Source organism: Apiospora hydei, assembly GCF_038363865.1.
Source record: "Apiospora hydei strain CBS 114990 chromosome Unknown utg000010l_segment0_segment0, whole genome shotgun sequence".
Lineage (NCBI taxonomy): Eukaryota > Fungi > Ascomycota > Sordariomycetes > Amphisphaeriales > Apiosporaceae > Apiospora > Apiospora hydei.
The window spans coordinates 1,484,822-1,500,216 of NW_027117369.1; the positions used below are offsets into that span (position 1 = coordinate 1,484,822).

Genomic DNA, 15,395 nt, shown 5'->3' on the forward strand with positions numbered 1-15,395 from the left:
ATATCGAGCAACCGGAGGCCTTCAGACCTCAAGAGCCATCGGGTATCTCAACATGAAGCTTTCACAGGTCGTCGGCGTTGCGGCATTGGCCAGCTTGGCTACCGGAGCAGCGGTGTTGCAATCCCGGGACGATGATCTGTCCACTGCCGAGCAGGAGGTCAAGCAACTTGTGGCCGCCATCGAGCGAAAGGCCTTCGCGGAACTCGAAAGCCGTGATAAGAGTTTCGAATGCACTACGGAGAACATTGTCTACCGACAAGAGTAGTACGTGAATACCATTTGTTCTCTCTTCTGGTCTTACTGACAGCACGACACCTCGGAAAACAACGACCACCAGAGACTAAACATGTGACTGCAGCGGCGACCTTTCGAAAGACCAGAGACTCGACTACGTCAAGGCGGTCCAATGCCTGATGAACCTTCCCGCCAACACCCCATCGGACTATGCACCTGGAGCCAAGTCCCGCGTAAGTATTACTCTATCCCATTTTCATGAACATCCCCGCGCCTCTTTATTCCGTGCCATCCTTTGGCCTTCCGAGCCACAGGAATAGTCGCGTTGAATGAATGTTTAACAACGATCCCTTTAGTATGATGACTTCGTCGTGACCCACATCAACCACACCCTCGACGCGCACTACACCGGCAACTTCATGGCCTGGCACCGCTGGTTCATCTACACGTACGAGACCGCTCTACGAGACGAGTGCGGTTACAAAGGATACCAGCCGGTAAGCTCTTCCCCACTGCCTCTCATATCTCTACCATGTATCCGATAGACTGAACCATAATCACTCTCCCCCGTCCAGTACTGGGACTGGCCCAAATACGCCCCCGCCCCCAAGACTCCCCATCTTCAACGGCGACCCCTACAGCCTCGGCGGCAACGGGGAATGGGACCCGGACCTGCCGGCCTCGGTCGTCACTTTACCCGAAGGTGTGACGGGCGACCCCTTCACGCTCCCGCGCGGCCTGGGCGGCGGCTTCGTCACGACGGGGCCCTTCGCCAACATGACGGTCAACCTGGGCCCCATCGCGGAGCTCGCGGGCGGGTCGCCGCCGAACCCGCGGAGCGACGGGCTCGGGTACAATCCGCGGCGGCTGAGGCGGGATGTGGGGCCGGCTATTGGGGAGCGGTATGCTAATTGGACCACGGTTTGGGGTGAGTACTTGATTTGTCGATAGGGTTGGGGGTGTTTGTTGAATGTGTTCGTGTATGTGGCTGACACATTCCCTCCCTTTGGGACGGCAAAATCAGATCTCCTTCGGAAGCCGAACATCACGGAGTACCGGTTTCTATCAGAGGGCGGATTCAACAATGGTGAGATTGGTCCGCACGGTGGCGGACATTACACAATCAAGTAAGTGATCCGAGAGGGTCCTCCCTATGTTTATGTCGTTTTCATTACTAGTCAAGCTGATATTGACATACTCGTAGCGGCGACCCCGGTGGCGATTTGGTGAGTCTCTAGTCCACTTCATGTCACTTTTACTACTTTCTCGCAAGACAAGTGACGACGACTGATGTACGACCGGATAGTGGGTTTCCCCAGCTGAGCCAGCTTTCTGGGTTCACCATGGCAACATGGATCGAATGTGGACACTGTGGTAAGGACAACCCCAACCATTCCTTCCAGCCCGCACTCCGCGGGCCACGGAGTTTTCTCCGAGAGACCAGAACGCCGTTGTTGACGACGTGGTGGAACCATTTAGGCAAGCCATCGACCCCGAGAACCGTACTGTCCTTCTCGACGAGGGTCCATACGGTCATACCACGGTACGTCTCCCTCCTACCCGTTTTCCTGGAGCGACTCGTCCCCTTCGCAGCTTAGTACACAGGAAAACTAAAAGCTGGTCACAGTGGAACAACGAGCCGCCGTCTCCCTTGACGACTATGGACGACGTGATCAACATCGGTTGGGCCGGGCCTCCCACAACGATGAGGGAGATGATGAGCACGACCGCGGGTCCGCTCTGTTACTTTTACAAGTAAAACAAAGGCAGCCACTTGGTGTTCGAGTCTTTACCCTAATTTCGTGTACAAGTGGGAAAGATTGAAGAAACAACAGAATGCTTTCACCTCAAAGTTCGATGCCGCGTGTGCAGCAGACAGGTTCTTATATAATAACCCAAGCAAGCTTGTCTTTACATGGCCCGTACTAGGCTCTAAAAACACCGAGCGCCTCTAATATTCCAAAATGAAACCCAAAGTCCCGCTCGGAGAGTTGTGTATCGTAATATCCCAACAAAGCCCCCTTTCTCTATACGCTCTCCCAGCCCTGCTCCCGCTTATACCACTTTAGTGTATCCTTGCCCGTTTGTACGCGCATGCCGATACGCGCGTCAAGAGTGAAGGATCCCCAGTTCGTTACCTTCTCGAGCCACTCCTCACACAAAGCGGTCTGCTTCTTGAGCCACTCTGTGTCTGATAGGGGCTCCTTCTTACTGCTGACGCTCTGCGCGTCGGCCTGTTGTCCGTTACTCGCCGGCGCGGATCCTCCCGACTTCTCCGACTTCTCCGACTTCTTCCGTTGGACCCTCCACCAGGTCACGGCTGCCATTTCGTAAGCGGCCGCCGGCTGGGCCCAATCATCCTTGAGCGGTCCCTTGAAGAGGTTCCTGAGTCGCTGTGTCAGTAATAAATCTAAAAGGTTAATTGGAGCAAGGGTTAAATACCTATCGATCTCAAGGGCACCAGTCAGTAGACTCTCAGCCTCATCCAGCTGACCTCCGCATCTCCGAATAGCGGCCATGCAGACATCCCGAATGACTTGTTCATCGCATTCTGCCATGATCTTAGCCTTGGCCTCCTCGGGTGCGGTAAGCCGATCCCAGCTCAGCATCTTCTCGGAGAGGTCAAGCTCGGCCTGCGCCATCTTCTTGGTACCGTTCCAGAGGAAGACCATCTCCTGACCCGGGCTCAAGCCTGCCGCATCGACGAAGTCAATCCCCAGCAGCTTCTGGCGCTCCTCCCACTTGCTGATCTTCCGGGAAACATAGACTTCGAAGGGCATGGGCCGGGCCATGAAGCGCTTCATACCAGCGGTGCTGCGGCCCTTCAGCAGAAGTTCCTCGGCCTTCCTCTTGTGAAGAGCGATTTGGGTCTCATCCTTGACCTTCGCGTGGAAAGCGCTGCGGTAGGTTTCCAACTCGGCACAGCCCGCAAAGTAGTAGTACAGTGAGTGGCTCCAGTCATTGAGTTCAATGCAACGTAAGAAGTTGTCCCGAGTCGCCGGGTAATCTCCGACGAACATGGTGTTTAGAGAGAGCTCGAATGCGTTGAGAGCCTCAACTTGGCGCATCTTGGAGTCGGTGTTCTTGAGCAGAATCTTAATAGCACCGTGCAAGTCCTTGCTGTTAGAATGGCCACGGGCTTCTTCGAGACGCCAGAGCCTCGAATCCGGGTAGCGTGTTCGCATCTTGGCAAGCAGCTCGGCGCATCGCTTTTTGGGGTAGCCGACGATAGCGCCTCGCTCCGTCTCCTCCTCGGATGGCAGAATATCGGCAAAAGCCAACAGACCGTTATAGTATGCCAGAAGAACAAGAGCTGCCACCGCACCGTTGATGTTATCGAACCGCGTGCTTTGCCACATCATGGTCACGCCCCGTTCGCGGTCGCCCCTAAAACCTATTATGGAGAGAAGCCGAGAGAACGCCGGCGGGACCATGGAGATGATTAGCAGAAGAACGCCGAAACACATGTTGGCTCCACTGTGTACGAAGGCGTCAATGGGATCGGTAAATAGGTCGGAGTTTGGGCCTTTGCCCCATTGCTCATCGGCGGGCTTCTGTGCATCGGCAATTGACAGGTCTTTCAGTTTCCCCTCGATTTCCACGTGACCTTGGTACTGCGCCGGCTTCTGGGACTCGGGCAATCCTTCTTCAGCGGCATCGACAAAATCGAGATCAGAGTCCTCAGTCTGGTCGCCGCTCGATGCAGCATTGGGAGTTGCTGTCTCCTTGGCGGCTGCGCTTGGCAACGAACTCTTGCTTCCGGTGGACTCGGTGTGCAGCCCCTTCGCCTTGAGGTACGCCGTCTCGGCCTCCATGATCGAGTCCAGAGTCAAGAAAGCCTTGCGCAGCTTGTAGAAGCCCTTGAGGCCCTCTGTCAAACTCTCGTGCAGCACACCGACGACGGCGCTCATCAGCTGCGCCTCCGCATGCACCAGAGCATACTGACTGCCGGGGGGATGGATCTTTGCTGCTTGCCCATTCGTGGCGGCGTCCTTCTGTGCCTTCTTCATCTCATTCCAGGCATTAGTTTCGCAGTTGGCTAGCCGTTTGCTAGCCTCGGCCATCATCTCCTTCTCAAAGCCGAGAATACTCCGCATGAAGGTGGTGATGCCCAGACCCAAGTCATGATAAGGCGAGCTCCCCTTCTTCAGGTCGATTTCGGCCCCATCGATGTCGTCGTTCATGATCTTGGCCGCGCTGGTCATAGCATCCTGGATCTGAGCGATCTCGGCCGCCTGGAGATCGATCTGCGACTCGGAGGGGCTAGGGTTGGCGGTGGATCGAGGCGTGGCGCCCCGGAACCAGCTGCGTAAACTCATCGTGAATTGCGCCTGGTCCAAGTCCGATGTGGTAAAGAATGAAAGAGGGAAAAGATCAGAGGATGTTTGACCGCTGCGGAGATCCCAAAAGGCCGGGAAATCTGGTCGGACGGAGCTACCGAGCGTAGCGTTTAAGGAGAAGGGCTATCCGGTGCGTCCTTGGTTGTGGGGCGTCTTTTAGGGGTCTTTTTGTGTCTTCCTAGGACTGGCGATAGTCCGGTAAATCCGAGCGCCAGGCAGGGTGAAAGCGAGAAAGGGAGGTTCCGGTTCAATGGGACACGAGAGACACGTTTATGGCGACGAGAACTTGGCGTAGGAAGCCAATGCGTATGTAGCAAGGTATGTGTTATTCGCGCAGGGTGATGATACGCCGAAATGCGTGTTTGTGAAGGACCCGTCTCGAGCGTATCCGCAATTAGAGCATGAGATGAAAGTTGTAGGGTGTGCCTGTAGATCCATGTATCACCTCCGTGGGGATGACGTCTTGACTCTTTCGCGAGAAAGACCCCGCCAGGCTGCAAGTGGGTGTTAGAGAACAAAGCAATGTCATCGAGTCAGCCCCGGGATTCCGTAAGCCCAAGTCAGCGGCCAATTGGAAGAAATCAAACAGCGGTCGGCAGCATGACAAGCAGCCGAAGTCAGCAAGTTGGCTGGCACTTGGATGTGCAGGCTTGCGAAATAGGCAATCCAGCAGCTGGGTGGGATGAAATTGCGATTTAGGTCTCGTGCTCGCTCGCTCTCTGCCAGGAAACAATCAGACAAAACAACACCGCAAGTAAAAGAAATGGCACAATATTATCGCATTGACTTTTCGTCGGTTCGAATTTCCGCTGTTGGGTGCTCACTAATAACGAAAACGAAACAGGCTGAATCGGGGCGCAAGGCAGCCAGGTAGGCTGCTTGACTTGCGAGCCTATCTGACTTTGACTTGCGCCAGAATCCAAATCTGGCAGTGCAGGCAGTGTAGCACCAACTTGAACGCAGATTGTAGCCGAAACAGGCTTTGCAGCTTGATTGGCCCAAAACCAACATGGTCGGTCACTGTCGTCGCCGTACGCCGAGCTTTTAGGCGGGCTAAGCCTGCGGCCAGCTTGCCAGGTACCTAAACCATGATGCGGCTTGAGGGGCTTGAGGGGCCCAAGCTCTGCTGGAAGCTCCTTCCCTACCGCTCAGGTAATCAAGCAATCAGTCAATCAACGCTTCCCACTCTCTGATAGCCTCACCCAATCCCAACCGGCCCAGCCTTGTCAGCCAGTTGCACCACACTTTCGATCCCATAGCCAGCAATCCCGCGAACCACGGTGCGACCAAACCACAAACAACAACGACAACACATCTAGCATCATCCTTTTCTCGCCCACCAGAGGAAAGAACCAATAGCCCAGATACCACATACACATCATGGCGTCAACAAGCACACCCAAGCCCGACGAGAAGTCCAGCACGCCCGCCGACTCCAAGCCCGAGCAATCACAAAACACCAAGACTGCCGGCGCCCTCGAGGAAGATGACGAGTTCGAGGACTTCCCTGTAGAGGGTACGCTATCATGGTTTCCCCCAATACGCAAGAGTCTCCTGGCTTTCTTGTTTGCCCGCGTCTCCCAACAGCAAAGCACACACTCCTGCCCCCAAGTGTCGCAGCACTGTCACTAGCATTCCCATGCGACTGGCTGGAGACGGCTGAGCTACAATTTGCACATACCCTCCAATGAATGCAATCATCGATGTCGCACGAACACAGCATGAACCCCAGCAAACAAACGTTTATCAATGTAACTAACACCCTCTTTCTCTAGACTGGCCAGCCGAGGAGACCGAAGCCGCCAATCAACAAGGCAACACTGCGAGCGGCGGCACAGCGGCCGACCACCTCTGGGAGGAGAGCTGGGACGATGATGACACAAGCGATGACTTCTCGGCACAGCTACGGTGAGTAATCTTGCCCTCTTCCCATTTTCCCTGCCACCCCGCGTGCTGCCATGCGCAAGAACCCAACTCCCTTCCATCACTGTGCTATCCACAACTTTTACACCCCCAAGCTTTCCATTTGTAGCAGTAGGAGAAATCATGCTAACCAGAGTCGTACGTGCCCATCCACAGAGAAGAGTTGAAGAAGGTCGACGCCGCGAAGCGAAGATAGGATCAGCCTTAGTCAGGAAGACTTCGACCCCGCACAGAGAACTCGAGACCTCTTCCATTGCGATGAGCATGAGGGATGCGCGAAGAACCGTGGCGTGAGCTTTGTGCGAATGTTGCATCGCAATGGCGCCTTCTGACGGCCAATGAGTGAATGCAATACAGCACATATCAGAAAACGGCCAGCCATGCAGAGGATGGTGATCTCTTGTTTCTTATCGTCGTGCTCTTGGGGAACCCGAAGCTTGGTCGAACGCGCAATCTGACATCAACACGATGAGGATAGGAGGGACGAACATCTGGAAAGGCGAAACAGAAGCTTAGATTTCATGGCTTCCTAGAGAGAGCATAATAGACGAATGAAATGAAAAGCTGCATGACAGTCTCAGTTTGATGCACTACATATGAGAACTATTCGCTTGTCATCCCAATGTGGCGTTCCCCTCCATCGCGCAGGCATGGGAATGGACATTGTGTGCCTCCGAAGTATATCGATTGGGTCTCGTAGGTAGGTGATATAGTCGCCGTTGAGCTCGGTGTCCATGTCGGGACTCGCGTGCCCGATGGACTGACTCCCAGGTGACGAAGGGGTTGATGAGCAGCAGGCAAATCTCTTAAGTAGGAAATTATGCTTATCGGACATGGGTTCAGTTGGTCCGGTACGTAGATGAAGGTAATACGTGATATTGTCAATGCTGCCACGTTTAAGTAGGGAGACCCAACAGCACCGGCAAATAAGAGAAGGCGTCACAAGATGCACAATGAAAGTGGGACAAGAGTCGTTCATGTTCATAAGGGTATATTTTGTATTATGTTCATATTTCGTTTCTATAGTTACTGGACCTCGACATCATGCCTGCCAGGGAGAGCCATCGGCTTTCCTCCCTACCTGCCGGATTTTTGTTTTGTTTATTCCTAGGAAGAGTTTCTTCAACTCGTCTAATGATCGTCAGGTGTCATAACTTTTGTTTTTTTAATCGTCAAAAACGTATTACAGCTTCGTCTTCAGACAGCTAGGAGGGCACTTCGCATCCTATTTGCTGCTGAGAGCGGTAACACCGGGCAGCTCCTTGCCCTCGAGCAGCTCGAGGGAGGCACCGCCACCGGTGGAGACGTGCGAGCACTTCTCCTCGGCGCCGTACTTGGCCGCGACGGTCGCGGTGTCACCGCCGCCGATGATGCCGATCTTGCCCTGGCTGACGGCGTTGGTGAAGGCGTCGAGGGTGGCCTTGGTGCCGTTGGCGAACTTCTCAAACTCGAAGACGCCGGCCGGGCCGTTCCAGAGAATGGTCTCGGCGCTGTCGATGGCGGCCTTGTACAGCTTGATCGACTCGGGACCGCAGTCCAGACCCATCCAGCCCTCGGGGATGCCGTCCTTGTCGGTGGCGGCGCCCGTGGTGGCATCCTTGTCGAACTTGTCGGCCGTGACGTAGTCGACCGGCAGGACGACCTCGACGTTGTTCTTCTTGGCCTTCTCCATGAGCTGGCCGACGGTCTTGGAACCGGCCTCATCGAACAGCGAGGTGCCGATGGGGACGTTGTAGAGAGTCTTCTTGAAGGTGAAGGCCATGCCGCCGCAGATGACGAGCTTGTTGACCTTGTCCAGCAGGTTGTCGATCAGCTGGATCTTGTCGGAGACCTTGGCGCCACCGAGGATGGCCAGGAAGGGGCGCTTGGGGTCCTCGAGGGCCTTGGCGAAGTAGTCCAGCTCCTTCTTCATGAGGAAACCGGCGGCCTTCTGGGGCAGGTTGACACCGACCATGGAAGAGTGGGCACGGTGAGCAGTGCCGAAAGCATCGTCTAGTTGCATTGGTTAGTTATGGGTGTTGTAGCAAAGTCAATCATAAGGGAAACTCACTGATAAAGACATCACCGAGCTTGGTGAGGCCCTGGCGAAACTCCTCAACCTTGGCCTTGTCGGCCTTGGTCTTGTTGCCCTCCTTGTCCTTGGCGGAACCCTCCTCCTCGAGGTGGAATCGCAGGTTCTCGAGGAGAACGACCTGGGCGTTGTCGGCCTTGTTGACCATGGCCTCGACCTCGGGGCCGACGCAGTCGGGGGCCATCTGGACGCTCTTGCCCAGCAGCTTCTCGAGCTCGGGCACGACAGGCTTCAGGCTGTACTTCTCGTTGACTTGGCCGTTGGGGCGGCCGAGATGGGACATCAGGACGACAGCCTTGGCGCCGTTGTCGATGGCATACTTGATGGTGGGGATGGCACCGGCGATACGCTGGTTGTTGGTGACCTTCTTGTCGGCATCGAGGGGGACGTTGAAGTCGACCTGGGAGAGGGGAGCTTTGTCAGTTCACAATGCACGAGCAGACATATTTCGGTAAGGTTGGTTGGTATCTGGCATGGTAGACCATGCTGAGGGATCGGATGGAGAGCGCGTCAAGCGAAGCGAAGTCGTGGTGATTGGCATCTTGCTGCTCAGCAACTTGGGATGGCGGGGTGGAGGGGCAGAGAGTAGGGGTCATTTGCTTACACGGATGAGCACCCGCTTGCCCTTCAGGTCGACATCAGTGATGGAGAGCTTGCTTGACAGAGACATGATGAAGGTATGTGCAGAAAATCGACGATGTGTGTTGTCTTGATTCTGGGATGAGAACTGGAGGGGAGGGAGAGGAAGAGGAGGGACAGCGTCGGTTGAAATAATAACAGCTCGACGGAAGGGAAAAGCACGCAGTCGACGGATTGGCCTGCAGCAAACGGGCGGGCTGGCGGCCTTGTCGGGGTCGGGAGGTGAGGGGCAGGCTGCAGCTCCCAGCCCAGGGTCTTGCTCCTGCTCCTGCTCCTCTGCCTCTGCCTCTGCCTCTCACGCTCTGTCGGACTGTCGCGCCAAAAGCCGTCCCTCTCGAGCCAGTGGCATGGTGGGGTGATATGTTCACGCTGGAGCTTGCCGTGCCTTAGTGACGTGACATCTCACTCGGTCCTTCTTAGCTTGCCAGTTTCAACTTGCCAGATGTTTACTGTATATCGGACCATTTTGCTGGCCATCCAGCCACATTGGCCAAATCTCGCCCTGCCCAACAGTATTGGAACCTTCGCGATGGCTTGATTCTGCCGATTGCTGCTGCTTCCGGCTCTGGTTGGGCCCTTGACTCACCCAGTCGGACTCCGCCGGTTTGTCTTGGCCGATTCTAGATTCCCTTCCCAATCCTGGATGCAATCCCCCAAAGGCTCAGTACCTACATTTGTGTCAAGTTGGATAGAATTCGCGCATGTCCGCTGTAATTGGATTAGGATGCGACACAGTAGCGTTCGTAGTTGGTGGTTTCTGATAAGAGTGCATGCTGACTCCCTTGTCGTTTTTTTTTTGCGTCGCGGTGCTTGGCGTCCCGGTCGTCCGTACGCAGGGTCTTGCTGCATCTGCAAAAAGCAAAGTCTACGTTGTTGCTCGAATGCGAAACCCCGTGATAGTAGGTTAATGCTTCATTTTCGTCATAAGTAACAAATGGGATAGAGTAAACTACAGGGAAACGCCGTTTATGCCCTTTGCACAACTGATTCCATAAATTTCACACCCGTAACGCCGCGAGCCGTAGTAGGGCCGAGAAAGTGTCCTTTACCGCTCGGCCAACGGCTCAATGCGCATGATGAATAACATGATCTCCAAAGATCGGGGCTGGCAAAAACGTCGCCCAAAACCGATTTGGCCACCGGGCCATCCAGAACTGCTGAAGTCCCCATAATCCCTAGGCAAGTCGAATGTTCGAAGCCCGTGGAGAGTTCTGCGTGGTTTCTTGCACGTCCTCAGCCGCATTGGACAGCGAAAGATAGGCGGTCCACGCAATACCAATAGTGGAAACGAAAGGCTAGTAGCGCCATCAGGGTCAGTCTCCACTCCGACAAGAGAAGTTCACGGTGGTGATTGATAATAGAGCTGTGCCACTTACCAGCTGGAACTGCACAGGCATGAGCCTGAAGTTGATGACCTGCACGGCCGGCCAGACGAGGAAGTTGGCCTTCAGCGTCGGGATGTACATGTCCCTCAACTTGTGCGCAATGGCGCGCTTACCACCGCCCTCGGCAGCCGTCATGACGGTAAAGAAGCATGCGATACCGAAAGGCGCAAAGATGAGCTGATCGAAGGCCACACGCTTCATGGCCGGTCCGAACGCACTCGCCTTGGTGATTGGGAACGTCCGCGACAGGAACCCGAACCACTTGAACTGCAGCGGCGCCATGGCGAAACCGTACGCCATGAAGCGAGTGAGGCGCTCGAAGTCGAACGGCGGCGGCAGCAGCTTCGAGTCGGGGATCAGGTCGCGCTCGTAGAAGGGGTTCTTGCGATCGAGATCGTGGATTTCAATGGCGATGTTATCGTTCTTGTTCAAGCCCCCTTTCTTATGGAGAGCACGCTCGCGGACGGATGTGATGGTTTGGGCGACAGTATCGGCGATGCCTCCGAGGACGGCATTGGTCACCATCATGGTGAGAACTGCGGCGATACAGTCAGCATGCCGAATAGAGGACTGGTTATGGGGACCCGAATTGGGGACAACGTACTTGGTCGCTCGTCATAGTAGGCATTGAACCTCGACATCAACCTCGCTACGATCGTCATTTCGATAAAGAATATAACGGTATGGAGAAGTGGCTAAAAGGTGGTGAGACAAAGATGGTCAGCTTAGGTATTTGGGAGATGTAGGAACGATGCTGCTAGCAGAGTAGGGTCCAGTCAATGATGCCATGGAAGGATTGGAGATCGTCTGGGTCTATTGCAGTGGTCGGCGACGGACAAGACATGTGCGTGGACTAGAGGACGGGAGAGCAGGAACTCACGACTCGACCGAAGATGAACTTGCTATTAACCGCCCTTGCAACGCGGCGACGTGTGAGTTCCCAGGTCATCTTGAGCGGCGGGAGAGGTTGGCCTTTGTGTTTTATCTTTTCGGGGTTTACGACTACGGGACACCGGCCCTCGGCACTGGAGCTTTAGAGAGAAGAAAAATGCTAAGCGTTGCGTTGCGTGTCGCTTGTTTTTCGCTCGCCGGTGACGAAGGTGCTCCGTAGATTTTCGCAGCGAGTTGGATTCAGAACGGCGTGCTGGGTTGGAACCGGGTCCTGGGGCTGCCCATCTATGACGACAGTTTGACAATTTGGTCAATTTCCGGGGGTGCAGACGATCGAAAAGCCCAGGCCAAGCACTTGTCGCAAGTCGCAAGCGGGGCTAAAGGTCCGATTCGGGCGATACGAGTGCACTCTGGCGCTGGAGTCTCTCTCCTCTTTGTCTTCTCTCCCGTAACGTCAATTTCGATGGGTAGCGAGGAGGTCGATTCGATCGATGAGCTCGTGGAGGGGGAAGCAAAGTAGCGTCAAATCAGATCAATTTGTTGTCGCACTCTCGAGAAGCGACGTGTGGTAGCTAGCTGGTGAGGGAAATGACAGGAAGAAGAAGTTGGAGGGAGAAAGGGTGTAAGGTTGTCTCTACGAATTGGAATCTTACCTGACGCTCAGCTAAAGGGGATTAATTGGCTGATGAAAGCAGGCAGTGCAGCAAGCCCAGGCAAATGGGAGGGTGGTCGGAGCTAGTTTGACAATGGGATTGAGAGCGAATGAGTCTCGAGTGACATGGTGATTGAGTGCCTTGCGGCCTGTAAGGCCTGGCGTACTGCCCAGCCTGGGGCCAGTGCAGTTGCGCTGTCGCAAGCCAGGCCACATATGCCGGTCACTTATTATTAGCGCCTGGCCGGGTGCGATTAGCGCCCGAGCAGCCTGCAACATTGGTGCAACACGTTTCGACGTGAACGACGACATGCCACCACCAACATCACTTCAACCTCACTCCCGATTATATATCTATCAACCGGACTGTCTCGAGGAGACAACGTCTCTGTTTCTGTCTATATTGCTTTGCATCCTTCTGAAATCGAGATGGGTGATCAGAGACGGGCAACGTAAGATTCGACTCCAGATATAGTGGAAGATCACTACCACAATGCCCCTAGTGGGCAAATCCCACCCAAGGTTCAAGACATTAGGCCCCGTCCAACACGAGTCCGCCATGCTCGTCAGTTCGGTGCAGATGTCTGAAATTAGATACTGCCACACATACATGCTGGAATCTGCACCTGACAAACGGTTGGCAACCCCACGTCCAGCAGTAACCTCCAGAGACTATCCCACCAATGAGACTTTATCAAATGTAAAACTGTCGACATGGATGATGGCATGCTGCTCCATGAAACGAACTCTTTTCAAACCCAAAAGCAAAGCAATAACTTCACGCTTTTTGAAGATCAGATGGACTGCGATCAAATGGCATCCGGATGATAAGGATTGGGCTCCAGTCAGCCCTGGCTTATGCGCGTTATGTGCTTCTCATGCTGACAGGACGTGCAAATGAAACCGGTAGATTTCACCTGGTCCTACGTGAGAAGACTCAGAGTTACACATCTTACTGCAATGATTTTGCCCGCCTGTCATGCAACCGTGCTTCATACAACGAACAACATCCGTCGATTTCGTCGCTCACGACTCAGTCGACTTCCAAACAGACAGCAATCGAAAACGTCAGGGGTCCAAAAACCAATTGGATTCAATTAGAAAGTAAAAAGTATGAGCTGGTTGGTTGTCGGGATCAAAAAGCGCCCGCCTGCCGTTTTCCCAACCTGACGTACGCCCCTTGAATGCACCGCTCGCTGTCAATACCAAATGACAACGAAAACAAACAAAACCAGCCGGTTTGTTTGTAGCAAAAGCTAATCAAGATACGCGACAATTGCCCGCTCCCATTTCAGCATCATGCCACACACACAAACACCCTTTACTCATTTACAACGATAGGCCGAATCACCAGATAGGTCGATGCTGGTGTCTCGGTCGCAACGGTAGTGGCAGCCACCGTCGGCGTGGACCTTAGCGACGAGTACGTGCACGAAGGACACTTAATCCATGTTGTGGACGATGTCGACTGGGTCGCGACAGCAGTGGCGGTTGCCGTCGCCGTCGCCGTAGTAGCAGGCGGCAGCGTGCACGAGGGGCACCCGCACGTCCGGCGCACCACCACGGTGGGCGTGCAATCCTCCGTCACCGTGTGCGACGGATACGGCGCCTGCGTCGGCTCGCCGGGGCTGCAGGTGCTCGTGGGGTCGGGGCAGACGTACCGCCTCCCCTTCATCATGTTCTTCTTCTTGCAGACGCCGCCAAAGACCGGCAGCGTGGTCGTGACCGTTTCGGCGGCCAGGCTCGTGCACGACGACGACGACGAAGACGAAGACGGCCGGGGCGGGTAAGTGGAGATGACTGGCCGCATAGGTACGCTGGAAGTGGAATGGGGCCCCTTTGTAGGTGAAGCCATTACGATGCTGCGGGAGGGAGGCGGCGCTGTTAGTGGCGATTGTCCCTCGGCCGAGGCGGGTGCGAGGGGAGAGAATAAGGCCCATGGTGGGGGAGTGGTGGCGGACTCTTCTTACTCACCTCGAGGGCAGCAGCAATGCTGCGACTGCGATGCTTAGACAGCCGGGTAGATGCATCTTGTCGAATTTGAATCAATCGGTATTTCGGATCTTGGGAGGTCAGGATGCGTTATGAAGGTGTCGTTGGTCAAACAATCAGGGGTCAGAGAAGGGTGGCAGCCTTTTATACGCATGCCTTGCATTATTTTGGAGGAAGCAGAGCTTTATTTCGGAGGAAGCAGAGATGATATGTTTATTATATTCCTGGCTACTCTTGAATGCTGTGTCTTCAGCATTTGCTCGATCCATGGGAGCCAGGCACGCCGAGTCGGAGCTTTGGGTTTTGAAGGCAGCCGGTATTATGGCCTCAATGGTCCAATCCAACAAGGTCGTGATCCAGTTTGAGCAGTTTTCTCGATGTTGCACAATCCATCCCTCTTGCATGTTTTAATCTTCACTGTGATTGTCAACTCCTTTTGGTTGATTGCGTTGATTCGACGTCACTCTCCTAATACGGCCCGGTTAATATGGTTTGCCTACCATGACGTGCACTCACCCACGAAATAGGCCCAAGGCAATCATGGATGGGTAGCAGTCGCCTATACAATTTGATAGCCTTGTATATACAGCCCACCTTTCAGCTAGGATTGGCGTAGAATCGCATCCAATTGGGTCGCAATATAGCCGAGTCACTTACACGATAGGTATAGAGGTTACCCACCGAGGAAACCGAGCACCACAGCTACCCTGTGGAGCGATCCTGACATGGCACTTACGCTGGGACTTTCGGACCGTGTCGAAAAGTATTGATAGCCATGACATTCTCTGGTTTAAGAGTTGTGAATTGCCAATGAATTTTCAACGACGGCCATATTTGGGCTACAAATACTTCAGGAGACGAGTCGAAAAGCAAAAGAACAAAAAGAAAAAAAAGGTCAATACTTCAGGAGACCAGCTCGACCCAGAATCGCACCCCAAGCCTCACTGATATATGCTTGATGATGCAACCCCATTTTGAGGTAACGGCCATTGGTATGACAATCCTGAAGTCGCCTCTTGATTTCCCACGGAAGCTGTGCTAGATAGTCTTTTTGGAAAACCCCTCCAAATTAAGCCTTGCCAAGTGCAGGGACGTCCACCAACCGAGATTCCCCTGGCAGCTGGGTTGAATTCTTAAATGGACGTGCATGTAATATCCCGAGCGCTGCTGTTGGGCTTCCTAACGTTTCGTTAAGAATACGCAGGCGACAGAAGGTAGCCTTTAGTAGCTACATTGCAACCTAGGATTGTCCACCGCATTTATGGCAT

General features: G+C 54.3%; 6 protein-coding genes across 6 annotated transcripts; 2 read left to right on the forward strand and 4 right to left on the reverse strand.

Annotated features, from left to right (window-relative positions):
- Positions 1-52: 52 nt before the first annotated feature.
- Positions 53-1,993, forward strand: PG997_014660 (uncharacterized protein; the record flags this gene model as incomplete). Its single annotated transcript, XM_066818974.1, has 9 exons — positions 53-264; positions 359-467; positions 591-731; positions 810-1,136; positions 1,186-1,361; positions 1,439-1,460; positions 1,541-1,608; positions 1,714-1,777; positions 1,862-1,993. 9 exons carry the CDS (start codon positions 53-55, stop codon positions 1,991-1,993), a joined length of 1,251 nt encoding a protein of 416 aa, XP_066661162.1.
- A 268-nt stretch (positions 1,994-2,261) lies between these two features.
- Positions 2,262-4,553, reverse strand: PG997_014661 (mitochondrial outer membrane protein iml2; the record flags this gene model as incomplete). The annotated part of the gene is made up of 2 exons (XM_066818975.1): positions 2,262-2,619; positions 2,677-4,553. The coding sequence occupies 2 exons, from the start codon at positions 4,551-4,553 to the stop codon at positions 2,262-2,264; spliced, it is 2,235 nt and encodes a 744-aa protein (XP_066661163.1).
- A 1,401-nt stretch (positions 4,554-5,954) lies between these two features.
- PG997_014662 (DSS1/SEM1 family-domain-containing protein) lies at positions 5,955-6,693 on the forward strand (the record flags this gene model as incomplete). The annotated part of the gene is made up of 3 exons (XM_066818976.1): positions 5,955-6,090; positions 6,350-6,482; positions 6,654-6,693. The coding sequence occupies 3 exons, from the start codon at positions 5,955-5,957 to the stop codon at positions 6,691-6,693; spliced, it is 309 nt and encodes a 102-aa protein (XP_066661164.1).
- Positions 6,694-7,722: 1,029 nt separating this feature from the next.
- PG997_014663 (phosphoglycerate kinase) lies at positions 7,723-9,238 on the reverse strand (the record flags this gene model as incomplete). Its single annotated transcript, XM_066818977.1, has 3 exons — positions 7,723-8,489; positions 8,548-8,968; positions 9,173-9,238. The coding sequence occupies 3 exons, from the start codon at positions 9,236-9,238 to the stop codon at positions 7,723-7,725; spliced, it is 1,254 nt and encodes a 417-aa protein (XP_066661165.1).
- A 1,144-nt stretch (positions 9,239-10,382) lies between these two features.
- Positions 10,383-11,541, reverse strand: PG997_014664 (uncharacterized protein; the record flags this gene model as incomplete). Its single annotated transcript, XM_066818978.1, has 4 exons — positions 10,383-10,502; positions 10,584-11,128; positions 11,197-11,287; positions 11,473-11,541. The coding sequence occupies 4 exons, from the start codon at positions 11,539-11,541 to the stop codon at positions 10,383-10,385; spliced, it is 825 nt and encodes a 274-aa protein (XP_066661166.1).
- A 2,036-nt stretch (positions 11,542-13,577) lies between these two features.
- On the reverse strand, positions 13,578-14,075 carry PG997_014665 (uncharacterized protein; the record flags this gene model as incomplete). The annotated part of the gene is made up of 1 exon (XM_066818979.1): positions 13,578-14,075. The coding sequence occupies one exon, from the start codon at positions 14,073-14,075 to the stop codon at positions 13,578-13,580; it is 498 nt and encodes a 165-aa protein (XP_066661167.1).
- Between the last annotated feature and the right edge of the window lie 1,320 nt (positions 14,076-15,395).